This window comes from Aedes aegypti, chromosome 3, assembly GCF_002204515.2.
Source record: "Aedes aegypti strain LVP_AGWG chromosome 3, AaegL5.0 Primary Assembly, whole genome shotgun sequence".
In the NCBI taxonomy this organism is placed as follows: Eukaryota; Metazoa; Arthropoda; class Insecta; order Diptera; family Culicidae; genus Aedes; species Aedes aegypti.
This window is the reverse complement of record NC_035109.1, coordinates 276,485,102-276,507,770: the sequence shown is the minus strand read 5'-3', so window position 1 is coordinate 276,507,770 and position 22,669 is coordinate 276,485,102. Positions and strand designations below refer to the sequence as shown.

Genomic DNA, 22,669 nt, shown 5'->3' with positions numbered 1-22,669 from the left:
TTCATGGTTGGATAAAAGGTTGGTTACGACGCTATCTAACTGTCACGAAATGGAACACTAGTAACTTGAGGGAATCGGCTACACTCTCTTAGTGGGCACGGTATCATACATCATACAACTTGGTAGGGAAGGATTCAACGATAAAAAACTCAATGGGAGGAAAATTCACTTGGACTCACGGATCACAATAATCATATCTTGGAATTTGGAATTAATGGGCAAACACTTCACAGGGATTCGTATGTTACTTGTTGCAATACTAGATACTCATATTAGGATAAGGAATCAACCTAAGGGAAACAAACTCGGTAAGGCACAAAACTTGAAAGATCGTTTGATGGAATTATCATTTCTTGTAGGACTCGTCAAGTGGACTGTATTGTGGGTGGAAATCTTACATGGATACACATCTTACTCAATGGAACAAAACTTCAAGTTGGCAATGGAAACTCAACAACACTAATGTTTCTATGGGATTCTTCAAAGGTGGACTGGGGAAACCACTTTGAGCCAGGATAGGGAATAGGCACACACCACAAATCGAAAGCTTGCTTACCACTTGATGAACATCTTTGGGTGGATGCGCTCGGGACACGCACTCCGGGATGGCTTCGCTGGCTCGACGTCGCATGGGGGCTTCATCTGGTGGTTTCTCCGGCCTGGACTTGGTAAGGGGTTGCTTGGAATCACCAGTCGGGTTGACCGGCGGCATCATCTTCTTGGTCAATCTCTGGTTTCGGGCTTCGCTTAATACCGGACGTTTTCCGGTGGGCATCGGGGTTGACTCCTTTACCGGATGGATTCCGGCTGTTGTTAGGAATGGCATCGCTATCGGTCAAATCGTGGTTGAACACCGCAACCACTTGGATACCGCATGGCTTCCGGTTGACACTGGACACGGGTGCTTTGCTGGACATATCTCGCTCATCTTCAGGATTGGCTTGCTGATCGGAGGGATGCCGGCTGACATCCGAATCGGCTTGAATCTCGCAGGCATTTCTGTAGACGGCATGGCTAGCTTGGATACCGGAGGGATACCGGTCACACCTGGAGGCTTGGGAACCGGAGGAGGGATACCGGTCACATCTGGAGGCTTCTCTGGTACCGGATGGGATCCGACACTAGGCGGGAATTGTTTCAGAACCGAACGAGGTCCGGTCGCACAAGATGGCTGCTCACGAATCAGATGGATGCTGGCCAAACATTGGAACTTCTTGGCCACCAAATGGAACACGCTTGCAGCTGGAAATCTCTGGGACATCGGCTGGTATCCGATTACACTGGACGGCTGCTTCATAACCAGAGGGAATCCGGCCACATCCGGGAACACACGCTGGAAAGGCTTCACTACCGAATTGGATTCGGTCAAGTTGGAGGAATGCTTCAATGCCGGAATGGATCCGGCCACACACGGGAATCGCTGCGGCGTTGGATGGAATCCGGCCAACCGGGATGGAATCGCTGGACGGAATCTGGTTCTACATGGGAATCGCTTTGCAACCGGACACAATCCGATCACACTCGGGAACTTGATGGGAATTGTGCGGAATCCACTCACACAAGGGAACCGCTGGAGCACCGGACGGGAACTGGTTGCGCAATGGAACGATTGGGAACTTGCTACTGGATTCTTGGGCACAAATCCGGTAGCACTTTGGAACGACGTCAGCTTCGGATGGGTTCGAACCAGGTTGATTGGAACTGGAATCGGGTTCGTCGCTTGATGAACTGTCTGCTTGCACGGAGGGTTCGACTCGTCTTCGTAGGCAACGGTTGTCACCTCTTCACACGTTGTTGACATTTTTCCACGGTGGGTGGAATCTTCTTCACGATGGCACTTCTGAGCTATTGGAGCAACAGAAGGCGGGACAATCGGCATTGGTGCCGACTTGCTCTTGATGACCTCGGCGAGATCGCCTTCGGAACGGACCAGGGCTGCTCCACACACAGGAATTAACTTCATGGCTGAAGTTTCAGCGCTTGGTGGCTGCAAGGAGTGGATTGGGTTGAGGGCAAACTGGCTCACCTTCAACTCGTTCGCTTGGGCTGGGAACAGCTGCTCTGGGGACAACTCTTTCGGTGGCGACGTGTTTGGCTCCTTCATCACGTCTGCAATCGGAACGGATTGTTCCGTCATTGGGCTCGGTGATCGGCTTCGTATGATCGGGGTGCGCCAGCGTGGCGCAGTGGTCGCAGCGAAATAGTTGGATGATAACGCTTTACTGTGCTGGTACCTGTTACCGGTGGTCGGAAAGGATAGCAACAACGTTTCCACCAGTAAGCAGGCATCAAAATGGAGGTCCTCGAAGCGCTCATAATTCTCGTCAAGATCTGCATACCGCTCGGCTGGGAATGCAGACAGCAACTCGCCATACACTCTCTGGTATTCTTGGTACAGAAACTGGAGCTCACTTACATAAAGCTTCACTCGTGCAAAGCTTGGTCGGTTGGTACCATCCCTGTCAACCAACTGTTCTTGGAGCCGCTTCACTTTTGCCTCGACGAGGCTACGTTGGGCGAACAGCCTTTTCACTTCGGCCATTCTGGAACCACTTCACACGCGCGCGACTTACTTTCGGGGTGGAAATGATTCGGACTTCGGGACTTTTTCACTGTCTCTGTTCACTTCACTTGGAGAATTTCGTCTCCTCTCCGCCAATGGAAACCAGGAATATTCTTTTCGCTCTTGTGTCGAGCTACCGGGCAGGAACAACAGCAATCCTTTGGTAGGAAAGCTGATTGCTATCGGCGATAGCAATTGGAATGGATTTGTCTCAATCTGTTGATTGACGACTGACTCTGCTGCTGTTGCAGCCTTCAAGGAACTGGCTCCTCTATCCGGCTCGATTGGACCATATGTTGCGGCGTGCAACTGGGACTTTGGCTCGGGTGAGCGGGAACGGAAAGATCTGTTGATCTTCCGTCCACCTGTTGCCGGGAGCAACAGGGCACAGGACCGATAGCTCGACTGGAGGGGGAAGGACTCATAGACAAACTCATCATAAACTTCGCGTTGGCGCGAACAGTCATTACGGAACTGGAACCAGTGCAGTAATAATTCATTACGCAACGCTTTCTCATTACGCAACTGTTTTGAGTTGCGTAATGGATCATTACACAACAATATTTTAGAAATTATAAAATTATGGTGAATGCATTCCTATATAATTTCTGATACCCTCAAGAGGTCTTTTACGAAATTGCAAAAAGTTTTGTATGGAACTCGTTTCAGAACTCCATTTTTACAGCACTCGTCGTAATTATCCTACGCGGCAAGCCTCGTAGGATAAATTTACTTCTCGTGCTGTATCATCATTCTACTTTCCCTTACTTACTTTCTGAATCTATGTGAATAAACGATTTATCTGAAGTATAACTTAAACCTCAAATGGAGAAAAAATAGTTCAAAAATGTAAACAAACAAGAGGTTACAGGATATGAATAAAATGAAAAAATACATAGTATAAAATAATTCCAACATTGTTTATTCAATTATGTAATAGTTGTCTTTTGTGGTATTGCATAGAGTCAATGATCCTCAATCAACAATTACTATGGCTCAAAGATAAAACAGTCCAAAGCTTCATATGGGAGGCATACACTGATGATCAATCGATCATGACAGACACAACGATGAAGAATTTAATGATACCCTAAAGACAACGTTCTTGGAGAGCGAGGGCAAAAAAGGTGTTATAAACACTCCCTATACGCATCACACCGTCGGCCTTCACTTATGTAGGCTCCCAGGCAATCTGTTGAAAGCCAAATGACCACGCGCAGCTTGTTGAAACGAAAGAATTCAACTTTGCCAAAAATTGCAACTCTCGAAATACACAATTAGCGCCTTTTATGTAACCGATTCCCGATCAGTTTTGGTTCTACCGACATCATCGCCTGAACCCTGTTTCGGACCTTCTGAGTTCTTTTTTTTTGCCTTACTTCGATGATTGATGAACTCAATAAATGCTGAAAACCGTGGCAGCCCGGGGGTCCCGCGAAGATTTTCTCCTTTTATTGTTTTGCTTTGGACGACTTGCTCCACCCGAAAAAACACCGCGCACATGGACTATAAAGGAGAAGTTGTAGGGTAAATGCTCTCTTAGTACAGGTAGTGAGTTTTGACATTTGACGCACTAATAAATAACAATGTGATATTTTTCTATGATTTGCGATCCGAAAATGATAGAAGCAATCGAAAAACATCCATGAAATTTATATGTTAGCTTTACATTCGAACATTTTGCTTAAAAAATTTACTTGTTTGCACCTCAAATGAATGATCAGTACCCATAGGAAGGAGTCTCATAAGAATTCAATGGATTACGTTATTAAAGGAACCATGCTAAAACCACACCCCCAATAAAGGAACAGTATTCCTAATATAGTAGGCACATTTTGAATAAATCGTGATTTTCATACATTTGAGTGATAGAAGGATTCTACCTACTTATACGTTAAAATCGCATATTTCTTGAGTTTATCAGCATCAGGGGTTGAATTCTGAAAATGTGTTTTATAATCGCTCTCTCTTTGTGGTTCTCTTTCGCTGCTGCTATTTATCAAGCTTGTTACAACTTTCGGAGCATTTCCGATCATGGACCGATACAGATTCGATATATTTCTTCGCTTCAGGGGCCCAGATAGCCGTAGCGGTAAACGCGCAGCTATTCAGCAAGACCAAGCTGAGGGTCGTGGGTTCGAATCCCACCGGTCGAGGATCTTTTCGGGTTGGAAATTTTCTCGACTTCCCAGGGCATAGAGTATCTTCTTACCTGCCACACGATATACGCATGCAAAAATGGTCATTGGCACAGTAAGCTCTCAGTTAATAACTTTGGAAGTGCTCATAAGAACACTAAGCTGAGAAGCAGGCTCTGTCCCAGTGGGGACGTTAATGCCAAGAAGAGGAGAGGATATTTCTTCACTTACTTTGATCGTGCTTCGGTTGTTTAGTGAAGAAAAATTCACAGTTTTTTTTTGTAGCTTGATCGAAAAAGCACATTTTTCTAAGTATATCACAATTTTGTTGCACTTCAGTATCAATAAGTTGATATTATAAATATCTAAAAACGATTTCAATCCGTCGACTCAATGACATTTCAATTTACATAATGACAGTCCCGAAGTAATATTTGCCAAGGGCTGATTCAAAAGTGGTTTCCATACTAATTTCAAACGTGTTTTAAAAATGCTTCCAGGCCACGGAAAATTGTGAAACTTTGTATTATTATTCAATTTGTAACGTAGATTCAGAATATGTAAAAAACTGGGGTATCTAAACAAGCCAATTGAGAACGAATTCTGCAATGCCAGATCAGCATATTTCTGCTGTATTCCCTTAGGTGCACCACTAATGGTATTTTTGCCCTACTATGTAGCTGGCAGTTCTTGCGCGAAAACAGGTTGCAGGAGGAATCATAAAAATCTGACCCCTTGCGCCCACCCGCCTCTATCTTCAAATGCAATGTTGCTTTCCCTTAGCGGCGCTGCCAATGGTGCTGCTGAGAAGATATTTTGATCTGAAACTTGTCTTCTCCTTTCAATCCCGGTCGGTTGGTTTTTGGAGTTCGAATAAGGTAGTTCAAACCACTTGACTTAAGAAGTGCAGATCATTGTGTGCCTAGAGTACGCAAGAAAATTTGCCGAATCTAGCGAGAAAAAAATTCTCAATTGCTTCTGTTCTTTGCTAACGAAGGGTTGGTTTACCAACTATCTTAGGCTTAGCCGATAATTGGGTATAATTGGGTAACGAATTTAAGGTGTTGTGTTGCATCATAATTGTATATATGAAGTCGTTTTTCTTTCTAGTGAATCATCCCATAATTTTGTAGTAATACAATCAAATAGCTTAGACGCTTGAAGCATTAAAAGAAGAAACGAATTAAATTCGCTTCAATGCGCATCGTACCTTCATGCTGTGCGTACACAAATTCTAGCTGCTCTCAGAAATTTTTAAAAATTGTGCTTTTAGTACATTATTAAGTAGTACCGTAAAACGGGGTAACTTTGATAATGCGGGTAACTTTGATAGTGCGAGACCCCCAACATACTGAACGAAATAACGAAGTTTTTGTTAATTAGTTAAGAAAAACGAATGCAAAAGTAAAGAGTATTAATATGACACTTCATGTCAAAGCTATTTTCGTTGAAATCAAGTGCATTTGAGGATTTTTATGCAAATATTAAAAATTTGCAAGATTTTAGCATTTTTGCAACGCTTACAAACAATCTGTTCTACGACCACTATTTGATAAAGTCATAATGAGTTCGTCACTTACCCATGATAGCCTAGTTATAGTATAACATGAATTCGGTCTCAAATCTCTTAGCGAAAACCATTTTTACAAACTGGGACCATTTTTGTAATCTAAGTCAAAAATTTCCTTATAGCGTTAAACGCCTCAAGAATATTATTCAGTTCACTTTAACAAAAGTGATCTAGAAAATATTGAAGCTTTAGAAAAGCCAGACTTACTCGATGTCCGTGTGACATGAGAACAATTCCAGAAACATGGAGGGAATTTTCAGAACTCCACTCAGTGCCGTCGATGCCAAAAGTGGAGTCATGGTACAAAACATTGCCGCATGGATGCTAAAAGCATGATTTGCGGAGGTTCTCCTCACGCTTAGAACGTATGTCCTGTGAAGGAAGATACCGAAAAGTTTGTATGCTCAAATTGCGGGATAAGAAACAAATTGAGAAGAAACGGTCAAGGAATGATTCCGCAACCGAAATTACTTGAGCTGTACGCTGCTGAGAAGTAGAGCTGATTTCATAACGTCGGTAACGCCTACCATACAAATCAAATGGAGCTGTCACTTTTCCGTGCGGAAAAATGTGCCGCTCAATTATTCCGATTATTCCGCAAGTAAAAGTGACACTTCGCTCACCCACGCATAAACATGAGAAATTTCACTTGAGTGCTTTACTTTTCAAGTCCGTACTTCCCTGAATGATTGAACGAAACATTTTTCGGCACAAAAAAATGGTATGCACCTGAAACGTAAAGCGCTCAAGTAAAATTTCTCCTTTTTACCAAAGTAATTATGACAGCTGATTCAGTATGAGCGAAATGTCACTTTTACTTGCGTATACGTATTATAATAATTAAGCGGCACATTTTTCCATACGAAAAAGTGACTGCTCCGTTTGATTTGCACAGCATACTTTAACGACGCTATGACGTTAGCTCTACTTCTCAGCAGCGTACAGCTCAAGTAATTTTGGTAGCGGAAATATTCCTTGACCGTTTCTTGTCCTATCTTTTTGCACAGTACTTTGCAGCTGTGGAATATCCCTAAATACCTGACATAGTTTTTGAAAAAAAACAAACAAAAAAGTTATTGTGATTCAAATATTTTTTGTGGTAAAAAAGATGCTACCAGTAGTGGGTTAAGCTAGTGATATACGATGATAATGTTGCATTTAATTGTTATTTTTTCTAAACACTCCCGCTAATTCACAAATTGAGAGTAGTAGTTTAAACTGCGTCCCGATCAACTCTAGTAGAGCGCAGTTCTCATTTATAAAGTTTGTATAGATTTATGAACACAAATCGTCTTATGGCATGGCAAAATCTTTCCATAAATTCATCGTTTTGGCTTTTGTTTTTACAATCACAAGAATCTAAGTGCCAGTATCTAACTCAAACATAAACGACTCATTTGTTAGAGTAAAGTGGGGCAAGAGTTTCTTTTTGAGATTTCTAGCTCAGTGTTGATAGACTCACACTCAAAATCTCAATCAATACGCTCTCCCGTGAGAGCAAACTCATTAGAGATCTGCTTCGCAAATCTCATGCTTGAGATTTTGATGCAAAATCAACTGAATCAACTCAAACCGTAAAAAATGATTCAGTTGCAAAACCCGGCAAAAACTCGTGAAATCCGAATGTTGTTGTTTACGTTAGAAAGGATTAACATAATTTTACCAGAATTACAAGAAATTATTGCCGTGTGTAAGTAAACTGTGCACACTTCGAAAATATCATGTTAATTTAAGTCTTCATAGATGCACATAAAAGAAGCGAATCATATGATTTAAATTTACGTCCATTCTTAAAATTACAAGATACCAACAGAACAAAAAAAAATGGCATGACGTGAAATCTATAATGATTTACTTTTACATCATGACGTAAAAGTAAACCTTTACAGTTTTCGCGTCATGCCGTGGGATTTGTTTTTCTCTAGGCGAAAAGGAACTGAAACACTTACCCTCTTATCAGAATCTACAGAAATTCTCACTTACTTATCACACTGTACATTCGCTATTCAGCAAGATTCATTTTCGAAACGGACTGACATCTTCGACCATAGATTAATAGCTTAGGAGCACCTCACTTTCAAATTGCTATTCACATAAACTTGGCCCAAGTCGGGAATAATTAGTCCTTCTGGATGCCGTTATACCAATTATTCATTTCACTAAGAGGATGAAAACAGCAGATACACTTTGATTATTAGTTTTGATTCGTTTGAACCATTCACTTAGAATAGGTTTTGAACAATTCTCCACCGGCATTCTTAGCAAGAACTGTATGGCAGCATAAACAAAAGCCAGAAGATCAAAACATTGGATTTGGTTCCATATCCGTATTTTTGTGGTCATCTTCATCACTACTGCACTCGTAAAATGATCACGCACTGCTGTTAATAACATTATACCATCACCGATTGTGAAATTGCAATTGAAAATTATGTGAAATGGAAACTTTCCAAAACAATTTCAAACGAACTCACTCCCGACGTCGTGTACCGGCCATGTACTTTCATGTAAAATTACGATTAAATGAACATAAATATCAGTTGTGCTTTAAATTTTCATAGCAAAAACACCTGGTTTTGAAAAGGGGTCTTCATTTTTAAATAAATTTGTAAAACTAGGTTATTGATTGATTGCATTGGAATATTATAATACGTCAGAAGACACATACATTTCAATCGTTTTTAAGTTTAAGACACAAAACATTTAAGTGTAAAGAGGTTTACGTCACCCGTAATTCTCATTATTTTTAAGAGTGTGGAAATACGAGACAATGCACAGTGAGAAAATCGGGCTCCGAAACGCGACTAAATGCAATGAGTTAAAAAGGTGAGCTAACTCATCCATGATTTTTTGACTGCTGAGTTGCATGATTTACAACTCACGCATGAAAAATCTCAAGCGTGAGTTGTGAGAAATTGAGTTTTTCACGACACTGTTCTAGCTCAATTCAAAACAAAACTTATAAACGTCATGGTTGTTCGAACGCTATTCAAGAAAGAAACTTTCACTCCAAATATCATAAAAATCGATTGAGATTTGGAAAAGTTATGACTATTAGTTGTTTTTTGACGTCAATATTGTAATTTTTAACCAAACATTCGTTGCATAGAATCAAATAAAGATACAATCTTTTCCAATATTTTGTGTAAGGGCGTTTCTAGGCCTATCATAAGGATGCTTTTAGGTGTATTAGTTTTTGCATAAATGCTTGGATACAATTGTGTTTCCTACAAACCTTGTGAACTTGTGTTTCCTACAAACCTGTAGGTATTTTGCCAAATAAAACGAAATAAGGCTTTGGATAAGGGGCGCCCATAGAAAGGTTCGCCAAGGGCGCCATGAGGGCACACTACGGCTCTGTGTACTGGTCTCCAATATGACGCAATATTTATTACCGTAATCCGGGGTATCATTGATCAGCGGGGTAACATTGATCGTACTGATTCATCTCATCAAATGTTCGTATTATCATTTATTGATGAAACATTTCCAAATCATGAATGATGCTTCTCTTTCTTATATTCATGAGCTAATGAAATCTGATATTTTTGCGAAAATTGCGTTTACCTTATGCAACAATTTGTCAACTTTACAAAACAATGATTTTATTTGTCACGTAAGGTCTGCAAACGATATTAGCAACGAAAATGTTCTTCTTATTAAAAATAGCATCGCCGAAAACGATTCCGTTGTCAAAACTTTTATAAGCATGCTCAATTAGGCAACATTACCGAATTACTGTTAAGAATGTAAAATTTCCTTAGGAAATTGCCTACCTTTGAGCGTATTCCGTGGCTCGAGATGTTTTTAATTTTAAAATAACTCAAAAAGTAAATGATTTGTAAACGTTTGGCCTTTATATTCGGCTTCAGAGGCCCTGATTTAAGTAAGTAGCGACATTTTAGTATTACCGAGCATTGCCTACATAGTTGATCATCTATGTAGGCAATGCTCGGTAATACTGTTACCCCATATCAACTAAATCAAAAAATCGCCTAAAACATTTTTTTAAACAAGCTAAAATCTTTCAATAAACGAAATACAGTATATAGTGTCGAGCTATGGGTGGCAGTACTTGTTTTAAAAATATAAAATTTGAAATATTCGCATTTTCAAACGAATTAAATGATCAATGTTACCCCGGATTACGGTACCTGAGTTACCTCAAGGATGACAAAAATCTTTGTTTTCGGATGACACAGGCCACTCCGCCAAATGACAAAACCTGCGTGTCAAAGATTGCAAAAAATTTTGGTAAGGTTTTTCCGTACTTGCAAAAATGGAAGATTTCTTCAAATGCTTCCAAAAGAAACTTTGTCTTAAGAACAAGCTTTTGACCTTCAAATGAATTTTCAGGCCAGCCATGTTGTATGCTGTACCAATATAGACCAGCTTTTTAGTAAGCTCTGCAGAGCAGTTATAAATATTTGAATATGATTCTGAAGCTCCGTCAATGGTATAGTACTAATGAGTAACAGAGTATCCAATTTTGAAACATTGGAAGCGTTTATATTTAGGGCAATTTAGATTAAACTAATTAAAACCCTTTCCTTGGTTATGCGACCTTGCCGTGATGGGAGGGCGTAATCCATAAGCCCATATGATGGAAACCAAAGGCGTAACCTGTAGTGGTGGTATCACATTTTGGCATTTTTTTTTTTTTTGCTTAAAGCCGCTTCATAATTCATATGGCATAGACGCACTAATATCTCGGATGTGATCCAACGGATATTCTGCGTCATTCATAGAATTGATGCCCATTTCAAATAATTAATCTATTCGAAGTGTACATTAATACTATGGGCGACGATCAGTTTGCCTTTTGCTAACCAGAATGATCAAGTAGCCACTCTTACTGTTAGCTAGCTAAACACATCGTTATCATGTACGACGTAGGGAATATTACACTGAGGAAAATGACTAGTAGACTCACTGAGTACAAATAAGTGGCGACAATCCTATTTTAATATGGTTCTTACATTGCCATAATAAGAAATACCTCTTTTGTAACAACGATATAAATCTAATTCCAGCTTCATTTTCGCAAAATTTACAAGTAGAAAGTATGCATTGTGAAGCATTGCATTTGCCACCGATAAGTGAATCTTGTAGGAGACTGTTGTAGAAGCCTAAGGTAACTTTACTCTTAAATATTCACTATAAAAATGACTATGGAAAGTAAGACGCTGAGATCGATCATTAGGGTTCACTTGCTAGGTTCGAGAAATTGTTGAACAGACAAGGAAAGTGACTTTTTTCTTCAAGGATATATGAACGTAATGACCAATAAATACTTTTACCAATAAAAAATGAAATTAACTAGAACTACTACTAAACAGCCTAATTTTGTTAAGTGAAGTGAAGACAATTGACATTTAAGCCTTTAATCTTATGTAAAAGTCAGGAGTAATCAGAATAGCACTTAAATGACAAATTATTCAAAACCATTTTGACTAGACAGTATTAGTAATGACACTACTACACTACTATTTCAAACAAATTCTGATGAAGCTGCTGATTTTCACAATGCTTCTTTTTCTCACAAGCAAGGGAATATGGGTATTATTCAAAAAATAACACGTCACAATACTAATAAAAAAACAGTGTTCTTGTGGGCACCATAGCCATAGTCCGTCTGAGTATTGGTCAGACTGGTAGAGGAGAAACTTGGCAAAAGCCAGAGTGAGGGTTCAGTCTTGACAATTTAAGCTGTCAGGCAGCTATAACTGAATATAATACAAAAAAATAGATTATACTAATTAAAAGTTTTTTTTTTCTCTTATAAGCAGGTGCAATAAAATCACATGCAAAAAATCTGAACTGCTACAGCAAATGAAATGTAATATGATGTTAGAAAATGTTAATATATGCTTAATTATTTTAACAAATTAGGATAACAGTGTAGATATTTCAAACAATAAATGATACTATTGAAGGAATTGAAAAAAAAATGCTTATAACAGTAGCAAGGGACACTAAGAACATAATTCTATATGAATAAATTTCAAAATCTGAGCAATGCTAACATATAATAGAGCATATTTACACACTTTTCTATGCCACATTTCGACATAATATAAATTTTAATTATACCATGATTTGCTAGTCCAATGAATATTATATTTGACTAACCTGAAAGGAAATAATCTCGCGTTATGCATATACTCACAATATCGTTCAGCATGTCGGCCAACAGAATCAGCTTCAGCTTGGACAGCTTCGTTCGGTAGACGTTTTTCTCCGGCACTGCTCCAGCAGACATCGAAGGATGCCCACCAGTTGTAGACTGTGCTCCAAGCGACAAGTTGCCATCCTGTATCGACCTTTGCCGCGGCAATCCCACGTTGCTGGGCGCCGCCACTCCCGAGGGCCGCCTCAAAAACAACACTGCACCTCCACCGCCTCCAACAACACTTCCGGTTCCTCCGCCAACAACCGGCGATGAAGACGACGACAACAACGACGCCGTTACAGCATCGGAATCGGATCGGGACACCAGAGTGCCAGCTCGTACAGAGGCGGTCACCAGCGTAGCGCTTAAAATCACTAATAATCGCATTATCACTGACGGAATTTGCATCTCATTTGAATTCTTGATGGTGAGAGCGATTTCTTTTTATCGCTCGGTCGCTTGTTGATCTTCAACTTTATTAGAATTGTAGTAGCACTCGGCCGGGAGACCACAGTGAGAGCACTGAGTTTGTTTAACCCGTTCGAAGAACCGGCTCTCCGAAGCAGCAATAATGGAAAAACAATCTAGAATCTAGGGCAATTAGGATTTTTGTGGAATCGAGCAGCTGCGGTATATTTTCATTTCTGTTCTAAAAAGGTTGGTTTAAAAATTAATGGCTCACGGCGTTATGAATTGAAATGCTTTGCTGGTAATAATAATATGATCTTAAAAGTCAATGGAATTTTGGTAGATGTTTGACCGTCATCCTATTCAATGTATCTAACTCTGTTTTACCTACAGCATTCCTAGCATTATTTCATTACTACATTTATCAACAGATCCTGTTTCAATAGATTCTTTTTTCAGTAGCTGATTTCAACGCAGTCCAAGGCGACTTAAAGAGCTTAGAGCAAAATTTTCAGGTCAAAAGATTGTTGATAAGTGTCTGTTTTAGTTCAGAAAATATTTTTGTGGAAATTAGAGTGTGTTATTTCAATACCTACACACTTAGATTTTTTCTCGTTGTTCGGTAGTATTTTTTACCGGAAACGTACTGTAAATAAATATTTAACTGAAGTTTCGGTATTAGAAACGAGATTTACCGAACACCCGTGAATACATAAAAAAAATCAAAACAATGATTGACTACTTTTACCGAAATAGTCGTTTTATTTACCGAAAAAAGTGTAAATCGTTTAGATTCGCCGTAGACTGTAATTTTTTACCGTACTTCAGTTCATATTGCTTCAATGCTTTACCGAACAAATGGTATGAGCGCCCGGTACTACTTTTCCGTAAGTATGACCTGAGAATTTTCATTAAAAAGCTAATTCTTAAGATGAAATGAAATGTTTTCGTTGTAGGCAAATTATATTTCCGGATGACATCGTCGCATCGTCGGTTACGAGTATAACCACCCACGACGGAATCGGTGGTGGTTTTGCTCAAAATGGTGAACAGATGCAAAGAAGCCAGGATTGGCATAACTGGGTTGGTTTATTCCTATAGTGCTAGATTTGAAGCGCGCATTCGAGTTGTTGGTGATGTCGCTGATGGTGTTCAACAGACAAACATAATAATGCAAACATGTCCAAACGATTTAGAAATGAAAACACGAAATAAAGCAATCAACCAAACATTTGATATCAATATGGAATTCATTTTTTTTTTTCTTTTTTCGATCAATGCGTTCGGTAATCTATTTTACAATCCGCTCGGTAATAATTCACGAGTGCATTGTAATTTTTTGACAGCTGCGTGTCGATTAACATTACAGATTGTTCGGTAATTCTTAACTTTACCGGAAGCATTACCGAGCGCTCAGCGGTTTATTTTTCGGTAAAAAAAATTACCGGAGTCGGTGATATTTTTAAAGTGTGTAATAAATAATGCGCTCACGTATTGGATATAAATAGAAAGCGTTGAGTTTGGATGGGCATCTAATTCTTCCAAAAGAGGACCACGTGATTATTGAGCTTAAATCGAATTCAGGTTAACTTCTGCGTCCATGAGTCCTCTCGTGACGTAGGGATAACGCGCCCTATCTAGATAAAAAAGAGTCGTGAGTTCGATTCTCACCGAGAAGACGTGAAACTTTTTCGCGAATTTCACATCAATTTATCCATTTAATCCGATTGCAATGGAATGTTTAGTTTTACGGTAGTTGTTAAACTTCAACTCGGCTGGTTAGCCGTAAACCACGATCATAATTATTTAAACAAGTGTCGAAAGAATCGCCAATCAAATGAAGAAGGGTGCATAACCGATCATCGGTTCGTTTACCACCTTGAAATGCAAAAAGCTATGCCAATAATGAGTTTTGAAAGCTTTTCGGGGAACTGGGCTATTCGAGGAAACAGGATATTCGGGGAACTGGCGTACGGGGAAATGACATTCGGGGAAATAATATTCGGGGAAAAGTAGCTTCTTGCTTGAAATCTAAACTATTGTTTAAAATTGTCAGTGGTGTGCAGTAGAACAGTAGAACATCTTAAAAAAAGTCTGCAAACTTCTAAAATTATTACAATAACAACAACTGTCTAAATTCAAAATAATAATTTAGTATTACATTAAGACTATGCTGCCCATAACTGCATATTCCTCACATTCGACATTTTTAACGATTTTGAGTTAATACAGTGGAACGTCATGAAATCATTAATACTTTCGATCAACTTAATAAAAGATGTGATAATGTTCTAGATACTGCGAAAAAATAGCAATTTGTTTTGTCACATTGCTTAATATAATTGCATAACAGTCACATTGACATACATGGGCCTCATAATGTAGTAGTTTTGAAATTTCTGACAATTTTTTTCTGTCTATTCACCCAATATGCGATGTGAGCTGTACACAATTTTTGCTTCAAATAAGTATAGTTGATTTCCAGGCAGTTTTTGAAAAATTTAATTTGTTTGCATACTAACATGAAATTTACTATTGATTAAACTTGAACATAAAGTATTTAGTCCAGAAATTCCAAAATCTGCCAAAAAAGTTTCATAGTAAAACAGTTAGTATTCCGAACATTTTACAGAGGTATTGTGATCTGAAAGACAAATCCACGTAATGCGATGATTCGAAACTTTCGATATTCCGTCGTAGTGATAATAAAAATCACCAAATGTTTCAGATTTAGCCAATTTAAAACATATGCGTCCTTGAAGAACGAAAAAACCCAAGCCTACTTGAATTTTGATGTTGCGTTTGAATTGCGCGCATATCTTCTGCGCGTTACTGCCGCCGCTGGCTTTAGATTTAAAATGAGCGCCGCAATAATTGAAAATCTAAAAATAGCCGATGATGAAGTTTTGGTTTCTTTTGATGCTAAATCTTTAATCCCCAGCATTCCTGTTAAAGAAGCCATAAGCCTATTAGAAGATTGGCTGCTTAGTCAAAATGAAGGCACAGATTGGATAAAACAAATACGTACATACATCAGATTAACTAAACTTTGCATGAAAGAGAAGTATTTTTCCTTTAAGGTGATTATCAAACGAAGCCACACCTCAAATTTTCAAAGCACAAGACTTGAGAACCAAACAGCGCTCGGCGTTGAAAACCTATCCCATTGGTCAGCATCAGCAAGCAAGCAATTTGATTAGCTTTCAACGCGAACTGTTGTCAGATACTCTCGTCTTGTGCACTTTAAAATTCGAAGTTTGGCTTCGTTTTATAATCACCTTAAAGATGAAACTTATAAACAGCTAAATGGAACCCCAATGGGAAATCCTCTTTCTCCATTTTAAGTAAGATTTTAATGGCAAATTTAGAGAAACGTTTAAAAGATAAAAATCAGCTCCTTGAAATATGGTGGAGGTACGTTTATGATGTTTTCAGTATAGTTAAAAAACATATCTTATTCTAAAGTTTGGATACAATTAATAATGCTCACAAAAACATTGAATTTACTAACGATGTTGAATATGATAACAAATTGCCATTCTTGGACTTATGAATTGTAAAGGAACAATCATCACTCACATTTGAAATCTACAGAAAACCAACTAACACTCAACGTACAGTCAGTGACATAAGTTAGTAACCAAATGCTGTTTTTCCATACAAAATGTCCAAGTTTGGGGTGCTGTATCTCAGCTTCTGGTTGTCCAAATTGGCTGAAATTTGGATGACGAACTACAAATAACTTGAAATTTTGCCTGTAAGGGAATTATTACATTGCAGTCATTTTACATAGAGTTTCAGAGGGTTGTTCATAGACAAAAGTAAGTAACCGAGAGACTTTTAAATTTAATTCGAAAACGGTAAGTCGTGGAAAGTTGGTGTGTTCTGCAAATTTGTGTGACTTCTGAAATTGAACAACTTTGTGGAACAGACTAACCACCCACAACTAACCGTTTTAGAATTAAATTAAAAAGTCTCTCGGTTACTTACTTTTGTCTTTGAACAACCCTCTGAAACTCTATGTAAAATGACTGCAATTTAATAATTCCCTTACAGGCAAAATTTCAAGTTATTTGTAGTTCGTCATCCAAATTTCAGCCAATTCTGACTACCAGAAGCGGAGATACAGCATCCCAAACTTGGGCATTTTGTATGGAAAAACAGCATTTGGTTACTAACTTATGTCACTGACTGTATTATTCCAACTACTTCAAATCACTCACACCAACACAAAATGTCTTATTTCAATCACTGAGGATGCTGACAATACCCCTAACTGAAACTGGTAGAACAAAGCAACTTGACAACATTTTTGAAACAGTACAATTAAACGATTACACAAGACAAACAATACAATAACTCATTGACAAAAAACCACGAGAACAATACAGCCGTTCACTTACTACTCTGATACAAGAACAACCAACACTGAAACATATAGCCTAGTAGAAAGAACCAACTCCAAACTCTCCTAGGTTCAGGTGTTTACAAAATCACATGCCATCACTGTTACATAGGTTTAAAGAACACGTAGCAGAAGTTACTGAAGCACACAAACACAGAAAAAAAAGACTTGTACACCATTTCAAATCAAAAGTTGCAGAACATATTAACAATGAACAGTATTTTCTAAACACAAAAAATTATAAACTCTTACGACATATTTCAAACCTTCGGAAGCTTGATGTAGCGGAAAGCAAAGAAATTTTTAAACAAAACAATGGGTAATCTTGGATGTTTAAAATCATACCTAACCTTCAAACACATCAATATAACATACTTTTAACCAAAGTTATATTAATAAGGGCTTTTAAGGTTGTCGCGGTTGTTCTAAAATCAATGCAGAAAACGGTCATCGCGAAGACTACACAACGACACTGCAAAAATGATAAGAATTGAATTGATCTCGTATTTATAAAGTCCAATTGAAATCGTGACTCAAAATCAGTTACTAACTATTCTAAAAGTTAAGCGAATTCACAGTTAAACTAAAATTTGAATTTCTTTCTGGGCGTACTTCGGTCTATAGTAAAATTAGTTGATTGCCTTATTATAAATGATAATTGATACGTACACAGGTAACATATCATGCGGTAGTAAACCAATAAGTTTATATTATTTGGGTATTAACCTGTACGTGTAGTTAAACCAAAAGCCTACTGTTGGCCACATAATCTCTTGAAGACGAATAAGTACAGTTAGAACCAATCGTGAGTACGATCGTTTAGCAAATAAAACCATATTCTAACCTTAATACTACTCTAAACATACAGCACGATCTTTGAAGTGACGGCGAAATAATAAAATAAGAAGTAATGCTAACCTAACCCAAAGTTATAAGGAAAACTATCTTTAGTCCGTTCTATAGTATCAGAATAGTGTGGCCCCTGGGCCCCACCATTTGTAAATCCGGCCCTGATCTACTAGTTATATATAATCCACATATGTATATTTTTTCACGAAATATTAACATAATAAGGTACTTAGAGATAAATTCATTACGAGTTCGGTTACTCCATATTAACGAACGAGTCGTTTTTAAATGTTGAATGTCCTAATAATTTTAATCACTGTTCGGATTTTTAATTGGTGATCTGTTTTAGTATTCCTGAGCTGTTTTATACGCAACATAATACACAAAACTAAATTAAATCGGAACTGAATCCTTGAATACTAATTTATATAACGATCAAACATCTTCCACACAAATATCCGAACCATCCAATTCATAACAACCATATCCTTATTACCACACAATCTAATTGGCGATCATCAAAAACCTTCAGATTCCACAAATCGACGTTACGAATCACTAGTCAATGAACGAACGAACCGACACTAAAATTCCCACGCCATTCAACGCGCAAACAATAATTCGATCACAATTACAAATAACACGGCCACCCTTTTGTAGTCCTATTCTTCCGGAGTTATCACCGCACGAGCAAAAGCCCTAAAAACTGCTTCCACTCACCAGCACCGACCGAACCGAACTAATAGAGCCTGGACATTGGGAATGGGAAAAATGTTCTCCACCTCGATGAAGAGACACGATCATCATCATCAGCATCATCGCAATCATCGACATTGGCATCATCATTCTCGACCCTCTTCGAGTTTTAAGTGGACCCCCAAAGGCAACCGGCCGGACAAGTGAAGAAGTTCTAGCTATCTTTGGGGCTACTCCGAGCTCGCATCGCATCTTCCTTTACAAGCAAATGAGTGATTGAGCGCAAGGTGGTCGTCGATCGCGAACGCGTACGCTTACAGCTATCCCCCGATCTACGGCGTACATCATTTACGCGGTTTCAATGTAGGACGGAACACGGAGCCATGTAGGGGGACACGGGGCAGTATGGACACCCTAAGGAATTTTCCTATTTTGACTGTAAAAACATGAATATTATACTGTTTTTTTATGTGCAGTCTGCTTTTTAAAGTTCTTGAGCATTTGTTAAACATGGATACATAATCAGGAAAAAAATATTTTGTTTTCAAAAAAAAGGTTTAAAAAAAGCTTATATTTGGTAGTCGCTATCAAGCTAGCGGGGCAAAGTGGACACCCCCATGGGGCAGTATGGACACCTCAATGTTTATAGGAAAATTTTGCTGCGATCGTTCTCAAAACCTCGGATAATGAAGTACATATTCAGGAAACCATAGTGACAGGTCACTGTGCCACTGAAAATATGATTAAAATCAATTTACGACATTTTTCGTAATTATGCTTTCAATATTGCCTCCAGGTTAGTTTTAATCAAGAATTGACGATTTTCAATCGATTTGTGGTTCCACTTCATAATTATTGCATTGAATGCTAAATATTTTTGGATAATTTTGTGTTTGAAGTTATATTTCTTCCTCTTTAAAGTGTCAGCTCTACTTTGCCACCCGGTGTCCATATTGCCCCAACAGTATAAGAAATTTCCATATAAGTTTTTCAATGTCTTAAAGTACCAGAAAAAAATCTACTATATTTTTGAATATAGCATAATTAATTGAAGATTCAATCAAGAGCTACATTATCGGTCAACTTGCAGTCATTTGCTTCTGAAACCTTATTTAGTGAGGTGTGAATGTTATAATTTTCGAACCAAATAAAATCATGCTCAATTTTTCGATTTAAAATTGTTTGAAATATTGTTTGCATTGAAAGTGTAAAAGTATTCGCCTATGCAAAAATACAGGGGGTTTCCATACTGCCCCCGGTACCCCTAGATTAAGATCCTTAACTTATGGGTTTTCTTTTTTTTTTATTCCTTTATTAGTATCATTCCAAACATTACATTCATTTCTTATATCTAGGTGTTTTGTGTTATAAGACAACACTATCATCCTTATTCCGTAAAATAAATTTAAGATTTTATTAACATTTTGTTAACAACATATAGGACATTTCATTTGCCGTAGAAGTTCAGATTATTTACAGGTGAGTTGATTTCACCTGCTTATAGGAGAAAAAAAAACGTTTTCAATTTACTTAACCTAACTTAACATAAATATATAACGCATTAATCGTGGCAATAGAAGACTGTAACGATTTTTGCCTGAAATTATAATTTATTTTATTTGACATTTGTTCCAATGTTTCAACATTGGATATTCTATGTAACTCATTGGTACTATACCAGGAAAAAAGCTTCAGAATCATGTTTAAAATTTTATTTGGAATTCTCTGCAGAGCTTTCTTCCTGGTATTACAACAGCTAGTCCATATTGACACAGCATACAACATGGCTGACCTGAAAATTTGTTTGAATATCAAAAGCTTGTTCTTAAGACAAAGTTTTCATTTTCTAATAATATGATTTTCGAAAGTTATATTTTTATTTAGCACTAGTGGTCCCAGCAAACTTCGTCTTGCCATCAAGTAGGCTGTTGAAAAACGCTACTGATTGTCCCATACAAAATTATAGTTCCGTTCATGCTCGTTTTTACAACTTTCCCGATGAATATCTTGAGATTTTTAAACACACGAACACGTCGGAACCCTTGACGAACAAAACGGAGAAAGAATTATTCAAATCCGTTGATTCGTTCGTAAGCCATTTCGTGACATACAAACACCATTTCATTTTTATTTATATAGATAATAGATGAGCCCTAGATACTTAACTTCATTTGAATAATTTATTGGAACCCCTCTCAGCGTGACAACATGTGTACTTGGATGTTTCAAATAAAGAGTTTTTGGTTTATGTGAGAATATTATAAGTTGAGTTTTGGAAGCATTAGGAGAAATCTTTCATTTTTGCAAGTATAAAGAAAAAATTACCAATTTTTTTTTTTGCAATCTGCTACAGATGTTGTGGTGACGATTTAATCGTTGCACTGGTTTTATGGTGATCTGCTTAAACTGCAAGAGGTTTTATTTAGTTATATTCACATCACATAATTTATTTATTATACATACAATTTTCAATGCTTCTTTCCACTCACTTCAAGAAATTTTGTATCTTCTAGATTTGACAATATTGTTCACTGACAAAACTCCTAATTTAACTGCGAAGTTATCTATTGTTTTAAACCTTTCTATTGATCCAACGATTTCATAGGGTAACCAACGTTGACTGCAGCGTCAACAACAGATGTCACGCAGGCTTCGTCCTTTGGCGGAGAGGCCTGTGTCATCCACAAACAAATATTTTTGACATCCCTGAGGTAACTCAAATAAGACAGATGTGAAAATATTATATGATGTTGATCTCAAAATGCTGCCTTGAGGAACACAATTCTCTCCCAGGAAGTCTTTCAGACTTGGAGTTCTGATAATTAACCTGAAGTGTACGATTTGACAGATAACTTTGGGTTATTCTAACATTGTATATTGGGAAATTAAAGTTTTTTTTTTATTTTACTATCAAGCCTTCATGCCAAACACTGTCGACAGAGCCGTAGCGTGACCTCATGGCGCCCTTGGCGAATCTCAATTTGAGCGCCCCCTAATCAAAGCTAAGGAGCTATCCATAAATAACGTTAGACAGTTTTGGCGACTTTTCGGCACCCCTTCCCCACATCGTAAGATGTATGACAATTTAAATATCTTTTATGGCGCATAAGAAATCTCAAATGCCCATCCTCCCATAACTCCTTGCGTAATTTATGGACGGCCCCTAACATATAATTAGAATTGTTTCTGAAATTCTAAAGGTGCTTTTACAAGATTTTTTATGAAAGTCATCAATAGTATCATAAATAGCCTAATCTTCTGAAGTTTAGAACACATTTAATTATTGACTTAATTCCTGCAAGGATATATATTATATATAACTATATAATGTTATCTGAAAGGTACTTTGAACAACTCTGAGGTAATATACAGTTCATATGGCTTAAAACAAATCTATAGAATCTACTGGATGCATAAAAAAATTTTTTTTTTCGTTGTGAATTTAGGTGAAATACAATTTTTTAAAGAAATTCTCCTAACATCTCCAAATCATTTGTTTTAGGTAGTTTTTACTATGTTTGTTCGGATTATAAGAAAAGAATTAAATTGAAACAGAATTTGAAAGCCGTGATTCCTTAAGAATGTTTCATTAAAACTTTGTTTCATCATTGTAATTGTGAAGGGAAGATGAGAGTGATTTAGATTCTTCGGAAATTAAAATTTGTTTCATCTGTCAGGAAACTCTTGGAGAAATATAAAAAATTGTCCTAGATTTCAATGAGACATTTTTTTTTATAAAATTTGCATAGATTTATTCAAGATATTCTCCAGAAATTTAATTGCAAAACAGCATGCTGGAGCTAAATCTTATATTTTGTCGTTAATCAATAAAAAAAATGATTAAATATATTAAATGGGTTTCAATTAA

The 22,669-nt window shown here is 37.6% G+C and overlaps 1 protein-coding gene across 8 annotated transcripts in view; it reads right to left on the bottom strand.

Annotated features, from left to right (window-relative positions):
• LOC5574686 overlaps positions 1 to 18,914 on the bottom strand; it is a 211,466-nt gene extending 192,552 nt beyond the window's left edge. The window contains exons 1-2 of one of the 8 annotated variants that reach the window (XM_021851252.1): positions 18,602 to 18,914; positions 12,441 to 13,092 (exon numbers count right to left, since the gene is read on the bottom strand). In XM_021851252.1, the coding sequence (XP_021706944.1) occupies positions 12,441 to 12,851 (411 nt within the window). In that variant the 5' untranslated portion in view covers positions 12,852 to 13,092; positions 18,602 to 18,914. The remainder of the gene's footprint in view (positions 1 to 12,440; positions 13,093 to 18,601) is intronic. The other 7 variants (XM_021851253.1, XM_021851246.1, XM_021851249.1 and 4 more) reach the window with 7 other exon arrangements.
• Between the last annotated feature and the right edge of the window lie 3,755 nt (positions 18,915 to 22,669).